The 19,396-nt window shown below is 42.2% G+C and overlaps 1 protein-coding gene across 6 annotated transcripts in view; it reads left to right on the top strand.

The window, feature by feature from the left end:
- Positions 1-19,396, top strand: part of enah (ENAH actin regulator) — a 144,709-nt gene that overhangs the window by 50,516 nt on the left and 74,797 nt on the right. The window contains exon 1 of one of the 6 annotated variants that reach the window (XM_085248254.1): positions 7,331-7,983. The exons of 2 other annotated variants lie outside the window; for them this stretch is intronic. In XM_085248254.1, the coding sequence (XP_085104380.1) occupies positions 7,892-7,983 (92 nt within the window). In that variant the 5' untranslated portion in view covers positions 7,331-7,891. Of the gene's footprint in view, positions 1-7,330; positions 7,984-19,396 lie in introns of those variants that run through there. 3 more of the 6 variants (XM_085248255.1, XM_085248256.1, XM_085248260.1) reach the window with 3 other exon arrangements.

Raw genomic sequence — 19,396 nt, 5'->3', positions numbered from 1 at the left:
GCTGGTTTTTCTTCAGCTGTATTCCACTCAGTTTTGCCGTCTGTGCAGTAATGCGAAGCTATCTGTGTACTGCGGCAGTGTTCTCACACCCTGTGTGCTGTGAGAACCGTGACTATACTCGTATATTGTCTGGGATTAAATGGACCACTGATATCACTAGTTTGTCTTGTGGACAGACCTCCTTAGCAGTCTTAGCGTACCTGCCTGCCACTTGATCTGTAGCTTATTAGCCATTCATATCCCTTGAGAGACATGCATGTCTGTGTTTCAGCAGCAGGGTGTGTGGGGCTTTTTTGTTTTTGTTTTGGGTCCTTTTCCCAAATTACACGAAACTGCTTGATTGGCTCAGCACAAGAGGTTTCCACCATGATCCAGCTTTCTTGTCTTTTCTCTTGCTATATTTCTGCCCCTCTAGTCTGTCACACTCCCTGATGTTCCTGGGAAACTGTTTGGTACCACATTAATTCATCTTCCTCTTTACTAATCACTAGTCTTTACAAAGCTGACTCAGTCACTCATGACAATATTGTTTGTAACTTTGTCTGTCATAATACAGAAACAAAGACTGTTGGCCAAGCAGAGACTAGCAGCCATGTAATTTTTAATTTTCTTTGACAGTGTGTACTCAGAGTTACCGTGACACTTTGATTGTCCCACACACCAAGTCAACTAAACTTAGTAGTTCATGTTAGAGATTTTCTTGGAAAAACAAAACCAACAGTAATAAAATATTTGATCAACTTCATGTAATCGTCAAAGTTTAAATTTTGTTGCTTTCAGCTAAAGTTCTTAACTTCAGTGATTTGTTTCCAAGCCGTACCAAATGCTCCTTTTATTTAAACTTTTTCATGAAGTATAACGGGGGTGTCTGTCCCTCAAGCCGTCCCTGCCTCTCTCACTTTGTTTCCAGAGCGTTCAGCCTTAGCTGTCATTATGATACACTCATTTCAAATCTATTTTCTAATTTTCCATCCTGCTCTCTCCTAAAGAAAATCTTCCACTCTGTCACCTTCAGCTTCTCTTGTCTTTTTGTTAGTGCCATCTTTTCCACATTATACAAGGTCTCACTACCATAAACTAACTCTACTTCTGTTTTGTCGCTGTTGCACCGGTCTCCCTCTCATTTACATATATGTATTCTGTCGTGCTTCCACTGACTTTCATTCCTCTTCTCTCCAGAGCATACCTCCACCTCTCCAGGCTCTCTTCCACCTGCTCCCTACTCTGTCTACAGAGCAGCGTTGTCGTGAACATAATATTCCATGTAGACTCCTGTCTGACTTTATCTGTTTTGCTGTCCATCACCAGAAGCTGTTGATTCCTGATGTAATCTCACCCCCACCTTGAAACCATCTGTCACTCCTGCTGTAGACATCGTCTTCTGTCATCATACATGCCCTGCACCACCTGCACATAGTTTTCTGCCACTTCTGACTCATCCACAGTTCCTCTCTTTACTCCCTTTCATTGTGTAGTGAATCACTTTTATCCATCTGTAATTACTACAGCACTTCTGATACAACACACTATAGAGAAGGCCATGCATCTTCCCACTCTACAAGACTGTGTTAAACAATCTATTGCCCTCTCTCATACACACCTCTGTACCTCCACAGGTATGTTGTCTGTACCACCTGCTTCCACTCATCATCCTCATCACCACTTTTTTTTTTTTTTTTTTTTTTTTTTTTTTTTTTTTACCGACATTCCTTTTCTTATGTGCTTCTCAGCACACTGTCTTCACTTGTTAGTACATCTCCATCACTAACCTTAATCTGCTGTACATCCTTTCCAGCTCGATCTCTCTCCCTATCCCCTTACTCCAAATCCTTTTCTCCTTCCTTAGTGTTCAGCTTCACATACAACTCACTGTAAGCCTTGTCCTGTGCACTATAACAAGTCCCATTCAGACTACACATACAGCGAATCATACAAATGTAGGTATTAGGCTCAGAAGGCCAGTCATACCTCACTAAAAGCATTTGGAGTTTAGGTGTGACTCCATTAAGTTAAAGCAAGTGTTCACGACTTCATAAGAAAATTCCTGATGTGAACTGGGAGACTGGGGCTGTAGAATGATCCATAAAATGTTGTTGTGTTATGGTTAATTTGAAGCTTTACTGTCCAAAATTTTCAGTCTCAAATGTCCTGCCTTGATCTCTCGGTAATCCCAAAACTGACTTCTTCTAGGAGCTTTAGTCACCAATTGAACTATTTTGAACATGGCAGTCTGCTATGAACGAAATCTCTCCAATACTCCTATAATACTCCTACATATGACAGTTTCAGAAAATTCTATTCAATTCAATTTTATTTATACAGCACCAAATCCCAACAACGGTCACCTCAAGGTGCTTTATCTTGTAAGGACCCTACAATAATACATACAGAGAAAAACCCAACAATCATATGACATCCCTTTGGCGACAGTGGGAAGGAAAAACTCCCTTTTAACAGGAAAAAAACCTCTAGCAGAACCAGGATCGGTGAGGGGCAGCCATCTGCAGCAACCAATTGGGGAGAGAAAAGGAAGATGGGACAAAAGACATCCTGTGGAAGAGAGCCAGAGATTAATAACAAGTATGTTATTAAGAGGTCTATTAACACATAGTGAGCGAAGAAGAAACACTTAGTGCATCATGGGAATCCCCCATCAGCCTATACCTATTGCAGTATAACTGGAGAGAGAGATAGATAGACAAAAAAATTAAAGCTCCCTTTCTTCCTCACGCTCCTCTCCTCTTAGTCAGCTATAGTTGTTTTTTTTTTTTTTTTTTTTTTTTCCCCCTCTCTTGCCTGCTGAGGCAAAAAGTACTGCTGACCAGCCTGATGATGTCATCCTCGTCCCTCAGTAACACACGGACACACACCCACATTAGGAAGAGGAGGCTGTTTGTTGAGTGTAAATAGAGAGGAGGGCTGTTTCAGCACCAGCAGGAGAACCGCTACGATTGATACTGTACGTTTGATCATGTGATCTCCAGATTGGATTCATTTAAATTAGAAGTAGAAAGTAAATACTCATATTTGATGAAAACCCTGCTTTATTTGTCCATATTGAAGATGGGCTTAACTCATGTTACTTTAACTTGTTTAACTTGTTAACTTGTTTAACTTGTTAACTTGTAACTTTAACTTACATTAACATGTTACTTTAACATGTTACTTTCTCATGTTACTTTAACTCATGTTACTTTCAACAAATACATTTTCTGGAATCATTGCTGGATCCTGTCACAACCTCTAAATATTAATTTCTAACATCAAAGGGAGGAGGACTTCTCTCCAGAGTATAGTTAATGATTAGAAATAAGTAAAAGTACCATCTAATTCTGTGATTTGACTGATTTTATACTTTTGTTTTTTTTTTTTGTTTTTTTGTTTTGTTCTATTTCTTTGAAAAAGCCAAGGTAAATCATGCAGCTTTGGGGGATTTAATACTGGACATTTGCAAACAATAGAGGTCTTAATTCTTAATTTCATTTTCTACTGCCATTTATCCACCCCTGACTCATCGTTACTCTGCTCTGAGGAAACACTAGCTGCTCTGTTAAAATGTGTCACTGTGACCTGTGCCTCGACTCACAGGTGTCTCTACAATGTGTAAAGCTGGTGTGACTGAAACTTGACTTGTACTCTGTTGTGGACACAGACAGCTTAGTAGTCATTCTGGTTATACTACTTGTGCATGAATTACGTTGCCTTTCACACATGTATAATTGATGCATTGTAATTTAAGCTCTCCAGGAACAAACCCGCACAGTCATAAAAAACACCCTGCTTATGTAAAATGCTTATGACAGAAAATTTTTAAAAAGGAAAATGAGACTGGGCAAAAGCAGTTCAACGATTTTGTCGTAGTTAATGTTGAATAGTTTATCCACTAGAGGGCATCCGGTGGTATTTCAAACATCGCTACAACAACCAGCTGATCCGAGCAGTAAATGAGTAATCCACGACTTGTTGTATCAGTAACACAAGTTTATTTTTAAACATTGAAAATCTCATATTATCCCAGACGAACTACAGCTAACAAATGTTGGGCAAATCTCTTTGTGTTGTGTGCCTGGTTACATCAGCTGGTATAACCGGTATTTTGACATCTCCAAATACTGGTATCTCTGTCAGCCTTAGAAATCCTGCATCAGCTGGGCTCTGTTGATGACTGCTAAATATTTGTCTTCATTACTCACTCTTCTTGTATTAAATGTAAGACTTTGTGAAACTGACACTGTGGAAGCCGTTGTGGTGTAGCTATAGTTTGGGAGTTTTGTGGTATACAATCTGTTAGCATTGTTCTTTTCAGTGTATACAGTACAATGTGTGCACGTCGCTGTTTTATTTAGCTTTTGAAATAACTGTGTGGGACGTAGCTTGCGGTTTATGAGCTGTGTGTATGTTTGTCTGTGGCATTTGAGCCACCTGTACTCGGCAGCCTCCTGCGGTGACACAACCTGAAATGGCATCAGGCCTCGGGGGAGACGAGATGTGCTGCTCACTTCATCTCTTTCTTCTCCTTCTCTCTTTCTATTAGTAGAGCTATTTGCAGCATTTCTTTCTTTTTCAGAGCTTACACTGCTCCTCTTTTCACCTTTTCCCGTTTCCCTGGATCCCAGTATTACTAAAGGTTCTATACAACTAAAGTCTTAAAAGGCACATTATGCTTTTCCATATTTTTTTGTCCATTGTTGGCATGGTGGATGCTCATATTAAGTTGGCTGAAGTTTCAGCATGTGTACAGGTTATCCATGTGAGCCAAAAGCTCAGGCTTCAGAGTTGTTGTTTTTTTAAAATAAAAAAAATTTATTCATGTCTTCTCTACTTCTGGCTGTGATATTATAGAGAGGGATATCCCTACTATGGTCATCTCAGGCATGCAGCCACAGCTTTGAGAACAGCAGTCCCACCCACCTGCTGTTTAATCTTTCAATTTGTGAAACAGTGAAGCATAATCGGGTACTGCACCAAGACGCAGTTTAAGATAAATACATGGGAAAAAGCTGAACTGCCAGTCATTCAAAGCTAATTAACTGGAGTCTAAATATAAAACTGCGGCGATGGAAATGACCAGAACAGGTGCCCTAAACAAGGTTTCCACACTTGCTGCACATCTATAAGCCTCTTGGCAACCCACCTCCACCCCTCCTCCTCCTTTATGCTGATATGACTGTTGTTTAAAGGCGTATCTGTTGTTGTTGCCTACGCTGTTCAGTGCTGGGTTTTGCTGCTGTTTTCTGTTCTCTGGAAGTTTTTGTAAACACACAGTTTGGAGTGTTTCTGAACAAAATAACCTCGCCTCTTTTGTAATTCTGAGAGTGTTGTTAATTGCCAAATTACAACCCTGGATGTTTTCAAAGTCACTACTGGCTGTAGTGATCAGCCAAAGTCATTTGTAACGGGTGTTCAGATAGAAATAACTGATAGCTTATTACAGGTGCCTCACACTGCCCTCTTCCTCCTCCTCACCCCTCCCAAATGGATTGTAATAGCTTGTGATGTGTGAGCATGGTTTCGGCAGCTTTTGACTCAGTGCTTAAGTGGAGTGTGACAAACTGCTCTCTGCATAGACCTTTCATTCGTCAAGCCCCGTTTTCCAGGGCACATGCTACCTCTCCCTTTAATAGTTCTGTCTTACACTGGCAGCTGTACTTTATGGACGAACCGGAATTTTAATGTAATTATATACGTCTTCATATTTATTTATTTTTTAATCTAAAGCTGTATATCGGACTTTATAAATGAGACAATGACAGCGTATGTTTGTATGCCTGTGTTGTGTTGAAGTGCTCAGTTTTTCAGTGTTGCCTCAGTGTCTGATTTCATGTGCTGAACCAAAGCGCATATATGCATCTCCTCCAGCTCTTGTTGTTCCGACCTCCAAGAGTACAGTCTGCCCTTGGAACCCTGTGTATTTTGTGTTTGTGTGTCTGTCTCAGTGTATTTTTTTTATACATTCTGTGTCCTGCCCTGAAAGCACATGTCAGCCCTTCTGCGCTGATAGAAATTCGCTGCTTTATTGAGGCTGATTTAGTGCCTGTCAAGCCAGCTGTCCAATGGGAAATAATTTTTAAAAAGTCCTTTATTTTCAGCTCTTGTAGTATTTACATCCACTTTTGAATTAGTTTGTAGCCTTCAGGGTGAAGCACGACTCTAATTTTAACCCTGAAAAAAAGGAAAATGTGTTCAAGTCGATCATTTATCACGACAGCTGCTCAGGAAGACACATCTTCAGGACTGGAAAAGGCACTGTCAATCATGTATAGTAGAAATACATTGATACATTTGTTTAAAATGGAAAAAAGGCAGAGGTTGTTTTTCTTGTTTATATTCATTTACAGTCTGTTCCTAAGGAAAAAGAATTTTTCCAATAAAGATATGTGTGATGAAAGGCACATATCTATCTCTAAATGAGCATGAAATCGGCCCTGCAAATTTATGAAACTCAATTCTAGACATAAATGCCCCAAATTGATTGGACACTGAAGGTGGTGAAAGGTTCAGTTTCCAGCTGTAAACTACTTGATAAGTTAATTTGGTTGGCATGTTTGTCCGATGGTTAGTACTGTCACTTCACTGCAAAATGATTCCTAGTTCAAAGCTGGGGCTTTTCTGGCAGGAGGTTGCGTGCTGTGAATCTGCTCTTCTACTCCTTTTAATACTTGTAACAAAACAGGGGGAAAAAAGACTCCCAAATTCCCAATTTAACATAAAAGTTGGCATAGCAACCAATACAACCTGGTACAGGCTGCAGAACAGCGAATCGCAGCACAGCAGGAAAGCCCAAATGTCGGCTGAAAATCCCCCCCCCCCCCCCCACAGTATATACAGATTCTACTTCACATGAGCCTTTATAGAAAGCTGTCGCATGTTCCATCCAATATTATGTTTGATTAGGAGCGCCAATGCGGGTCATTTTGACTTGTTAGGTAGATTCATAACGTATGTATGTTGATGTTACATTGTTCGGCACAATGCCAGCTGATGATAGCTGAAAGTGAAAGAAAGGATTTTAGCTGTGCCGAAGCAGGCCAGGACACTGAATAAAGAAATGAAGAACTTTGCGTGGTCGCTGCGAATGTCTGCCTCCTGTGACAACAGAGATGGAAATATTCGACTAATCCTTATTCCACATCCGCCATACATCACTACATCTGGCTGCTCACTCTCTTTAGTCTATTTATTTAGGAGAGTGAGAGAGCAGAGTTGGGTGGGTGGGTATATGGTGAGAGAGGGAGTGTGTGGATGGTCACAGCGATAAAGTAGAGAGGGAGGGGAGGGGTAGATGAAAGAAGGGGTGATCAAGTGAGAGACAAAAGGTATGAGATAGATGTAGCAGAAGTGGCGAGGGGAAGGAGAGCGACAGATGTAAAGGATACCTCCCTTCATGCCCCAGCCCCCGCTTGCAACCTCCTGAATTGAGCCGCTGTGAACTGCTGGATCCCGCCGTGTGGATTTCTCCACAGCAGCCTCTTCCACAGGAGCGCAGGAGTGGGCTGTGCAGGAGCCTGTTGCCTGGATACCTCTGCTGTCGCTACGGCGGCGAAAAGCCAAGACCAAAGCGTGCGCGTATTTGCTGGCTGGTGCCGCTGCCATGGGAAAAACACAGCTGGCTGACTGTTTAGACGGTTCCCTCGCTTGCCGACTTGCTGGCTGACTTGCTGTCGTCGCATGTACGCATAAGGAAAGAATCACCCTGAGAAGGGGGCTTTAAAGAGAAGGGGGAGGGGGGTGGCTGGCACCCTGCTTTGCATGATGAAGAGAGCTGTTTGGTAGCAGGGATATTACTTTGGCAAAATTGAAGCAACTGCAACAAGAGCCGGAAAGGGCTGGTAGGGGAGAAGTCACGCTTGGGGCTGGCTGAGTTACTTAAGCAGGAAGGCTGTGGGCAGCTATGCAGATCCAGTCTTCTGGTCCACAGTCCAAAGCCTCCAGCTTCATCCTCAGTCAGAGATGTGTACTGGCCTCCAAAATGGAAATCCACCGGTACGTATCTGTTGTCACAGACTTAGTCCTGCTGCTTTTGTGCTCTTTCTATAGGAACCTTAAACGGAAACTGCTGCTCACTTTTGATCGATGGGAAGAGAATGCCTCATGCTTCACCAGTGACAATTGTTGTTGATTTGGTGTGCTCTTATCAAGTTATCTAGTCAATTTCAGAATTAGGATCATGAACCAAAATCTGACATACTGAACACTTCAGCATGATTACAAATGATCAAATGAAACTTTTAACCCAGATTTATGTCTGTTGGAAAACTAGGTGTAGGTAAAGGGGGGCAGTAGTGCTCATTTCCAACTCTATACAGTGGGGCAAAAAAGTATTTAGTCAGCCACCGATTGTGCAAGTTCCCCCACCTAAAATGATGACAGAGGTCAGTAATTTGCACCAGAGGTACACTTCAACTGTGAGAGACAGAATGTGGAAAAAAGAATCCATGAATCCACATGGTAGGATTTGTAAAGAATTTATTCGTAAATCCGGGTGGAAAATAAGTATTTGGTCAATAACAAAAATACAACTCAATACTTTGTAACATAACCTTTGTTGGCAATAACAGAGGTCAAACGTTTACTATAGGTCTTTACCAGGTTTGCACACACAGTAGCTGGTATTTTGGCCCATTCCTCCATGCAGATCTTCTCGAGAGCAGTGATGTTTTGGGGCTGTCGCCGAGCAACACGGACTTTCAACTCCCGCCACAGATTTTCTATGGGGTTGAGGTCTGGAGACTGGCTAGGCCACTCCAGGACTTTCAAATGCTTCTTACGGAGCCACTCCTTTGTTGCCCGGGCGGTGTGTTTTGGATCATTGTCATGTTGGAAGACCCAGCTTCGTTTCATCTTCAAAGTTCTCACTGATGGAAGGAGGTTTTGGCTCAAAATCTCACGATACATGGCCCCATTCATTCTGTCCTTAACACGGATCAGTCGTCCTGTCCCCTTGGCAGAAAAACAGCCCCATAGCATGATGTTTCCATCCCCATGCTTCACAGTAGGTATGGTGTTCTTGGGATGCAACTCAGTATTCTTCTTCCTCCAAACACGACGAGTTGAGTTTATACCAAAAAGTTCTACTTTGGTTTCATCTGACCACATGACATTCTCCCAATCCTCTGCTGTATCATCCATGTGCTCTCTGGCAAACTTCAGACGGGCCTGGACATGCACTGGCTTCAGCAGCGGAACACGTCTGGCACTGCGGGATTTGATTCCCTGCCGTTGTAGTGTGTTACTGATGGTGACCTTTGTTACTTTGGTCCCAGCTCTCTGCAGGTCATTCACCAGGTCCCCCCGTGTGGTTCTGGGATCTTTGCTCACCATTCTCATGATCATTTTGACCCCACGGGATGAGATCTTGCGTGGAGCCCCAGATCGAGGGAGATTATCAGTGGTCTTGTATGTCTTCCATTTTCTGATGATTGCTCCCACAGTTGATTTTTTCACACCAAGCTGCTTGCCTATTGTAGATTCACTCTTCCCAGTCTGGTGCAGGTCTACAATACTTTTCCTGGTGTCCTTCGACAGCTCTTTGGTCTTGGCCATGGCGGAGTTTGGAGTCTGACTGTTTGAGGCTGTGGACAGGTGTCTTTTATACAGATGATGAGTTCAAACAGGTGCCATTCATACAGGTAACGAGTGGGGGACAGAAAAGCTTCTTACAGAAGACGTTACAGGTCTGTGAGAGCCAGAGATTTTCCTTGTTTGAGGTGACCAAATACTTATTTTCCACCGTGATTTACGAATAAATTCTTTACAAATCCTACCATGTGAATTCATGGCTTTTTTTTTCACATTCTGTCTCTCACAGTTGAAGTGTACCTCTGGTGCAAATTACTGACCTCTGTCATCATTTTAAGTGGGGGAACTTGCACAATCGGTGGCTGACTAAATACTTTTTTGCCCCACTGTATACACTGAACAAAAATATAAACGCAACACTTTTGTTTTTGCTCCCATTCCCCATGGGATGGACGTAGAGACCTAAAATTCATTCCAGATACACAATATAACAATCCCTCCCAAACAGTGGTCACAAATCAGTCCAAATGTGTGGTAGTGGGCACATCTGCTATATTGAGATAATCCATCCCACCTCACAGGTGTGCCACATCAGGATGCTGATCTGACACCATGAGTAGTCCACAGGTGTACCTCAGACTGCCCACAACAAAAGGCCACCCTGGAAGTTTACAGTTTTTTGTTCTATTGGGGGTCTGGGGACCCAGAACCGGTCAGTATCTGGTGTGACCACCATTTGCCTCATGCAGTGCAACACATCGTCGCATGGAGTCTATCAGATTGTCAATTGTGGAATGTTGGTCCACTCCACTTCAATGGCTGTGCGAGGTTGTTGGATATTCGTGGGAACTGGTACACGCTGTCGTATACGCCGGTCAAGCACATCCCGAACATGCTCAATGGGTGACATGTCCGGTGAGTATGCTGGGCATGCAAGAACTGGGACATTCTCAGCTGCCATCTGCCCTGAACAATGTGAACCATGATTCATCCGTGAAGCGCACACCTCTCCAACGTGCCAGACGCCATCGAATGTGAGCATTTGCCCACACAAGTCTGTTACGGCGACGAGCTGGAGTCAGGTCAAGACCCCGATGAGGACGACGGGCATGCAGTTGAGCGTCCCTGAGACGGTTTCTGACAGTTTGTGCAGAAATTGTTTGGTTGTGCAAACCAATTGTTCCAGCAGCTGTCTGGGTGGCTGGTCTCAGACGATCTTGGAGGTGAACCTGCTGGATGTGGAGGTCCTGGGCTGGTGTGGTTACATGAGGTCTGCGGTTGTGAGGCCGGTTGGATGTGCTGCCATATTCTCTGAAACGCCTGTGGAGACGGCTTATGGTTGAGAATTCAATGCACGGGCGACAGATCTGGTTGACATTCCTGCTGTCAGCATGCCAATTGCACGCTCCCTCATTGCTTGTGGCATCTGTGGCATTTTGCTGTGAGACAAAACTGCACATTCCAGGGTGGCCTTTTGTTGTGGGCAGTCTGAGGTACACCTGTGCACTACTCATGATGTCAGATCAGCATCCTGATGTGGCACACCTGTGAGGTGGGATGGATTATCTCAATATAGCAGATGTGCCCACTACTACATTTGGACTGATTTGTGACCACTGTTTGGGAGGGATGGTTATATTGTGTATCTGGAATGAATTTTAGGTCTCTAAGTCCATCCCATGGGGAATGGGAGCAGTAACAAAAGTGTTGCGTTTATATTTTTGTTGAGTGTATTTCTGACTCTACTCTCTTTGCATGATTCACAGTACACCGAATCATTTTTAACTTACAATGGCCCTTGCAGCCTCTCACTTCATCCATAAGCCACCATCTGTTTAAGCTAGCCGTCTGTTATTTTGGGCCCTTCGCTTCCACAAACAGAAACTGAAACTGTTCAGGAATTGATCCTTTGTGCAGACTTCTTTAAAGTTTTAAGAAATGGTTGGCACAGACTGAAGGCATGACAAGGACTTTAATTTACATGTCATGTAGAGCATAAAGCTACGGTTCTGGTTTTCTGTAACTATCAAGAGAAGATAATTGATTAGTATTAGCTACATTGTGGATGTATTGTACTAATGGATGCTAGTGTTGTACGTGCTTGTCCCCCTAAATAATTGTGATCATTTGTTTTTGCTGCATTCATAATAAATGTGATGCATAGAGTTTTAAACCCTGAATCGGTGAATAATGGCGACCTGTGTAAAGTCTGATGCCCTTCTTTTTTTAAAACCAGATGTTTAAATCCACATGCAGAAGGTCTGGTTTTGGTTTTTTTTGGGCAGTTTGTTTTCGAATCTCAGTTTGTCGGAGTGTGTTCGAGTCAACTCTGAGTTGACTGAAGGATTTTCTGTTCTCATGCCTGTGTGCCTTCTTCCCCAAGGGCTTGGTTGGATCCAAGTAGCTACATTGGTGATTTAGCAGTTGCAACGTGATGTTAAACATGAAGACTCTGTTTATTTATTGATGATTGTTTGCTAAAATGTCAGACAACATTTGAGTTTGGCTCAGTAGCACGAATGTTATGTTCATTTGGATTTTTTTTGTTTGTTTTCATGGAATGAAATGAAGATTTATTTATTTTAAAGTTGGGGAAACAAAATGAATGAATTAAACCGAATGTATTCAAATCGCCTAATGGACCAAGGGATCCAGATATGGACCATATAACTCAACAAACAGGGCTGGGATAATAACCTATAGTTGACCTTTGACTTTACAAGCCTTCAAATCAGAACAAAGGTCATTTTGACCAGCCATAGTGAGCTTGTGAGTAGGTGATTGGGAGGAGAGCTGATTGAAACCTGGCTCTGTATGTTAATGTTAAAACTAAGCCTGTTTAGAGAGCTTAGCATGATTACTGCAGATGCTGAATTTCTTTAAGTTTCTGTGTTATTTCATGGTCCTCATGAGCATCTTCTCCATTCACATGCCATGTTATTAAGAAATTAATAGTGATCTTTTAGTCTGGATAATTTTGCAAAAAATAAGATTATTACATTTGAAATATTTTACACTCTGAACTATGACTCTGTTCTGGGATTTCCAAGTACATGCAGAATATGCATGAACAGCAGGAGCCTGTGTGGAGGTGACCTGCAGAGTTGCTTTGTAATTTTGGAACCTGCTGAGATTTGCTAATAGGTTTTCTGGAAAGGGATCATATGAGGCACTAAGTATTAATTGGCAGTGAGATCGGATAATCTGCTGGGATTGAGTTTGACCCTAACTCTGAATTAGACAGATTATACTTGGTTTTGTTTGCTTTGTCACTTCAAAGGAGTCAGACTTTCTTGTATGTTTTCAAGTTGTCTTGAGCATTAGATCTTCAGACTTTCTGACAGTCTTTCAAAGTTTCCAAGGCATAGTGCATAACTGCCTTATGTCCAGCTTCACCTAAACAAAGGGTGCTCTGTGGCTTTTAAACCAGTCCTGTGGGAGTATTTGGCAAAGAAACAGAAGTTTGGAGGTATTTTATGAACTTTGTGGACATTAAACCAGAATTGTGATGTGACTGTTGCTGAACCAGACCTTTGCAGTTTTGCACCTGAAGGCTGCAGTTGTTTATTTCAGTGGTTTAAGAGGAGTGAAAGCTGAGTTCAGTGCAGACTTGCTCTGCCATCAATGTGTCCCCTGTCCGTGTGTGAATAGAACTGTGATTGGACCCTTGTAAAATGTGCCAGGCACCCAGTTAGGCCGCAGTCTGAACTCTGGAAACTACCTGTAAAAACCACTAGATATAAGTGATATACAGCGACTTGAACAAACACCTTGGAGAACTCGATATCTGGATTGGGTTATGTTCAATAGTGCATGCTTGAAACAGCCGGTTTTCTGCCAAGTGTAAAATTTTCTGTCTCTATTTGCTGTGTCCTTACTAATAGGTCAGCCAAATGTGTCTGAGCGTTGTTCTTTGACTGTAATGTAGCCCATTTGAAAAAGTGTGCGGTTTAATTTAAGGAAAGGTCAAAATGGGCTTGTTGAGGGGATGACACTGAAAAGGATGAGCCACTAATAAAAGATGTGCGTGTTTGTGTGGTGGGATGAGGATTGGTGCCACCTGTGGCCGAAGCCTCTGAGGATCACGCTCTTCATGGTTTCTGTGAGTGACTTACACAAAGCCTAATTGAATCCAAAAGGATTCAGTGGACCTGGCCTTAGAACTCATTAAATAAGACTGGAACTTGAATAGTCCAGTCAGGGGTTCAGGTAATTAGCAGATGATAATGTTTTACATCTTTAGGTGACTTGGAAATAATCAAGGGAGTGACGACACTAGTTGTATTGTAATATAGCTTTAAAATGGAATAAAAGAAGTTTGTTTTAACAGTCATTAACGGTAACAACATTTTCTGTGATTAGCTGTGTAATGACCATGAGATAAAATGCGTAGGCCTGGTTCCGGAAGCCAGTGCGGTGTGGAACATCTGATATGTTTTGTGACTTTAAACTGTGTTGGCTAGAAATAAATTTGGATGTTGGAGTTGGATTACTGACATGTTTTGTTATTTAGCCTAGTTGGACATCTTAAACTACTTAAAACAAAGTGTAGCTCAGCCTTTTCGAGTCTTCTTTGAGCATGTTTAGGTGAATTGTTACGAGTTGAAACTGCTGGAAAAGTTTGTACAAGATGCTGAACCCTGCATCAATGTGTGTGTCTGCAAATGTTAAAAAGCACTGTTTGATTAGATGACTGAGACATACTCAAAATAGAAAAGTAGTAGCAGAAAGCACTTTATATGTTGCAGTCCATTTACCATTATACCAAGAAAGCTAAAAATGGAGTTGTAAGAACTACAATAATACTCAGATGCTGCAGTTTACTCCCAGAAAGGGGCTGGCGCTTGTAACGGCTACTAGAACTATGGAAATATTCTCGTGGCCCAAAACCACCTTGCATTAACCATGGGATTTTAAAGCTCTGGCTCATTTGTAGATATTTAAAAATAAGGGTTATGTTAGCTTCCTGGGGTATTTTTCAGTCTTGCTGTTCCTTGAGGAGCTTTTTCTCCAGTTTCTCATTGCTAATTTAGAGTAGTAAGCAGGGCTGCACGATTAATCGTTAGAAAATCGCGATCTCGATTCATACTTATGTGCGATCTCATTTCCAAATGACAACGATTAAAAAAAAAAAAAAAAAAAAAAAAAAACGACGACGATTGTACCGCATTTTGATCTGGGACGTAATCTGCATGAAAACAAGCGCTCACTCTTCCTGCTCAACAAATGACAAGGGCGGAGCCTCATGCCACGTGATACAGAAGCTGTGCCATGTGATGCTAAAATTAGCAGGGGAAAAAAACAACTGAGAGCACGTCAGGGATGATGAGAAAGTGACAGGAGAAAATCCGTCCCGGTCAGCCACCCAAACATCAATAACAGGAACCTTATACAGCGCTTCCCTATACCCGTCGAACTCCCGCAGGCACAAAGAAATTACGGAGGCTATTACTTATCACCTGACCAAAGATATGGTTCCCATCAACACTGTGCAAAACGAGGGATTTAGGAAAATGATCAACACCCTAGACAAACGCTACACAGTGCCGTCCCGCAACTATTTTTCTATTGTTGCACTACCTGCTCTATACACGCAGCGTCGAGCAACGGTGGAGACGGAATTTCTAGCAGTACAACAACAAAACGTGAGACATTTGTTGTTTTTATGTTTATTTATTGTTTTTATGTTCAGTTTCAACTGTTACGAAGTTGATGTGCAGTTAATAAGTGCAATAAATATTTATACTGGAAAAGAGAATCGTGAGAGAATCGTGATCTCAATTCTAAGCAAAAAAATCGTGATTCTCATTTTATGCAAAATCGTGCAGCCCTAGTAGTAAGCCTGTCATTTTAGTCATTTTTTCAGCATTGGGTTTATAAACCCTTTCCAGGATTTACAACATCTATAAATGACGAGTGTATCTCTTTATTGATTCCTGCTTAAATTACTGGCCAGACGCTGACCTTTGCTTGCTCAATTTCTGAATGTTGCTGTGGCTGTTCATATCTGGCTGCAGGGCTAGTGCAGTCTAGCTGCCCCACACGCACACCATCATTGTGGGCTGTACTGGGTTATATATAGTCACTAGTAGTGATGGCTCCTTTGTCACACACCAGGTGTTTTTACAGCTATGACTGATGTGATAAAGGGGGTTTCCATGTTGCCATTAAATTTGATGTATTGATTCAAGTTTGAATCTCATTTATGAAACATGCTGAATGGTTTCAGAAAAATGTCATGACGTCATATCAGGTAGCTGACGTTCTCCTGTTTGGCGTTTCCTGTTTAAAAGGTGGGTGTAATACAAGTACATCTGATGGATCACCTTTATTGTCTGATATAAGCACAGTTGTTTAGGAGAAGTGAGGTGGACTGAATGTGTGTGAACATCGTCAGTTCCTGCTCTTGTTTGTTTGCAGCTTCATGTCAAAAGTCTTTGGTGCAAATATGATGTGGAGCAAATCCATTCTGAAAATTATTTGACTTCTTGTCTAGATTAGGGTGATTTAGGTTTTTGGACATATTCAGATACCCCCAAGAGTCTGGAGTCCACTGGAATCTCTTAATTTTCTCTTCCTCTAAACACTGGTACTGTAACTGCGCCCAGTGTTTGAACAGGATCTTTCTCTTGTCTGCGGGCCTCCGTCTTCCCTCCCTGTCTGCTCCTGATCACTTCCATATGAGCTAGGAGCTCTCTGCTCCACACTGTAGTCGATGGCTGACTAATAAAATAGAAAAGAGAATGAGAGGGAAAGAGGGTTTAGATGAGGGCAGCAAGAGGTTGAGTTAGTGGGACAGAAAGTTAGAAAGAGAGTTTAAAAAGAAAACAAAGAAAACAAAAAAACCCAACAACAACATAGAGTGAGCTAAAAGTTAGTCCAGGCTGCTGAGTGAAAAGGAAGGATGCAGATGTGGCTGGGATGCTCCCTAGAGCCCCTCTACACTGAACTCCTTCCTTCTGTCTATAGCCAGCTGCACTTCTGCCTTAACAACCTTCATGGCTTTCCCAATCCCAGTATACCTCTGTCTTTTATTCTTCTCCTCATGTGCATTTTCACAGCGGGGACTCCCGCTGGATTCCACGCCCAAGCTTGGAAAAGCTTTCCCTAACATTCATTTTGGTTCAGCTTGCAAGTTTTGTTTCAGCTTCACAGGATTTATCATCCTCCCCCACCTTGAAAACGGCTGACTCTGGCTTTTCAGACCAGAGCCTCAGTTTATTGTCAGCCAAATGGGGCAAACTGTAGAGAGCAAGTCAGTTTAAAGAGAGAGGAGGAGGCAGAATGAAGAAATGCCTCTGTTGTGAGTCATGTTAATGAATCTATTCTGAGAAGTGTGTGTGTGTTTGTGTTTGTCAGGGGCACCCTTTTGTTAATTTGTCTCTTGAAGGCTGATTGAGTCTGAGCAGCTAAGTGTAGTCTCAATGATTATACATCTGTTCAGGCCAAAAAATACCACAGAGTTTAATGAAATTAACCTCATTGGTGTAACTCGGAAATAATGAACACTGTAAACAAACAGTCATTGTATATCAGCAACGTATCATTAATGAGGAAATCTGAATTTTATATCAGACCAGTGAAGTGGAATGTTCGATAAGAGCAGCTGTATAAAAACTGCAGCCACTGCAAACTTCCACTCTCCATCTCTCACATTGATCAACCATAACACTATGAACTATTGATAGGTGAAGTGAATAACACTAATCGTCTCTTCATCATGGGACCTGTTAGTGGGTGGGATGTATCACGGAGCATTTTGTTCTCAAAGTTGATGTGTTAAGTGGAGGAAACATGGACAAACGTAAGGATTGAGTGAATCTGACAATGGCCAGAATGTGATTGTTGTTGTCTCCTAAACTGCAGCTCTTCTGGGGTGTTCCTAGTCTGCAGGAAACGGTACTCCTGGATGGCTGTGGCCTCTTTCAGCAAGACATTGACTTTGAGGTGTTGACTTGGCCTACGGATTTCCTGGCTCACATGTAGGGCTGCACGATTAATCGTTAGAAAATCGCGATCTCGATTCATACTTATGTGCGATCTCATTTCCAAATGACAACTATTTATAAAAAAAAAAAAGACGACGATTGTACCGCATTCTGATCCGGGACGTAATCTGCATGAAAACAAGCGCTCACTCTTCCTGCTCAACAAATGACAAGGGCGGAGCCTCATGCCACGTGATACAGAAGCTGTGCCGTGTGATGCTAAAATTAGCAGGGAAAAAAACAACTGAGAGCACGTCAGGGATGACGAGAAAGTGACAGGAGAAAATTCGTCCCGTCAACCACCCAAACATCAATAACGGGAACCTTATACAGCGCTTCCCTATACCCGTCGAACTCCCGCAGGCACAAAGAAATTACGGAGGCTATTACTTATCACCTGACCAAAGATATGGCTCCCATCAACACTGTGCAAACGAGGGATTTAGGAAAATGATCAACACCCTAGACAAACGCTACACAGTGCCGTCCCGCAACTATTTTTCTATTGTTGCACTACCTGCTCTATACACGCAGCGTCGAGCAACGGTGGAGACGGAATTTCAAGCAGTACAACATTTTGCGGCAACAACAAAACGTGAGACATTTGTTGTTTTTATGTTCAGTCTCAACTGTTACGAAGTTGATGTGCAGTTAATAAGTGCAATAAATATTTATACTGGAAAAGAAAATCGTGATCTCAATTCTAAGCCAAAAAATCGTGATTCTCATTTTATGCAAAATCGTGCAGCCCTACTCTCAATCCAATCGAGCATCTGTGGGATGATGAACTACAGCTCCACTGTGTTGGACTTGGTGATAGTGATGTAGTTGCTATTCTTTGGTGAGCCTGGTGTGGCACTACATAATTAGTTCTCCACTTACTGCTGGGACATGACCAGAACTTTTATGTGCATTAAAGTCATATCTTCAGCGTAACCATGTATAATATCCACAAAACTTAAAAAGAGGTTATACACACACAATACGGTAATATTATGTTGAAGCACAGTATGTATCACTCCGCGAGGCTCCTGCCTACGATAGCCGTAATGCTCTGACAATCCATCAAGCGGTGCGGGTTTGTAGCTTAGCAAAGTCATACTAAAACATTTGACAGATTTTCGAGCGCCGTGTATGACATAAAATCGTTTCGAGGTCAGTAAACACAACCCGAATTCATACATAAGCCCCACGGGATTATAAGGGGCTCTGTCGATTTTCAGAAAAATCAAAGGATTGATTTTAAGTGTGCCGTGTTTTCCAAAACACACGGTAATAACGACGGCCCGCTAGCATGTGCTACCAGAAATAGTGCTTTGTTGTGTATCTGACAGATGAAAGCTAAACCAGCTCCACACCCCTGAAGTTGCAGCATTTTTACAAACCAATTCTGGTTCATCCGTTCCATTCAACGATCCGCTTTCGCTCTTCTCATTCTCTGTCGCCACCATGCTTTTTTTCGCCATGTGAAAACAAAGGCACTGCGCATGCGCGTTTTACTCATATTCTATCGCGATATTTCATTTTCTTATCATTGCCCAACATTATACCTGTATTACCGTGAACGGTATGATACGGCCCAGCCCTACTGTGAAGAGATCACCACACTGATACCACAGTAATACTCCACATATGGTGAATCATAAGGCTCTGTATAGCTGGCACAATGACACAAATGAATTCATCACTCAGCTCCTGGCTTTGTCAGACTGGCAGACGCACTGAATGAGATTTTTAGTTTGGCCATTTTTGGGTTTTTTCTATATTTAGATTAGTCACTCGGCTGCTTACATAACGCTGGCCCATCAGTTGTGGAAAAAGTCGCAGTTTCCAGCCATAGTAATGATGGACTGAGTCAGTAATTTTCAGGTAATCAGAAATTTGACTTG

This window comes from Mchenga conophoros, linkage group LG15 (genome assembly GCF_057382185.1).
Source record: "Mchenga conophoros isolate Kocher_MC1m ecotype Shallow Benthic linkage group LG15, M_conophoros_male_GT1.1, whole genome shotgun sequence".
In the NCBI taxonomy this organism is placed as follows: Eukaryota; Metazoa; Chordata; class Actinopteri; order Cichliformes; family Cichlidae; genus Mchenga; species Mchenga conophoros.
Note: the sequence above shows the minus strand (reverse complement) of the source record. Positions and strands in the feature narration are given on the sequence as shown.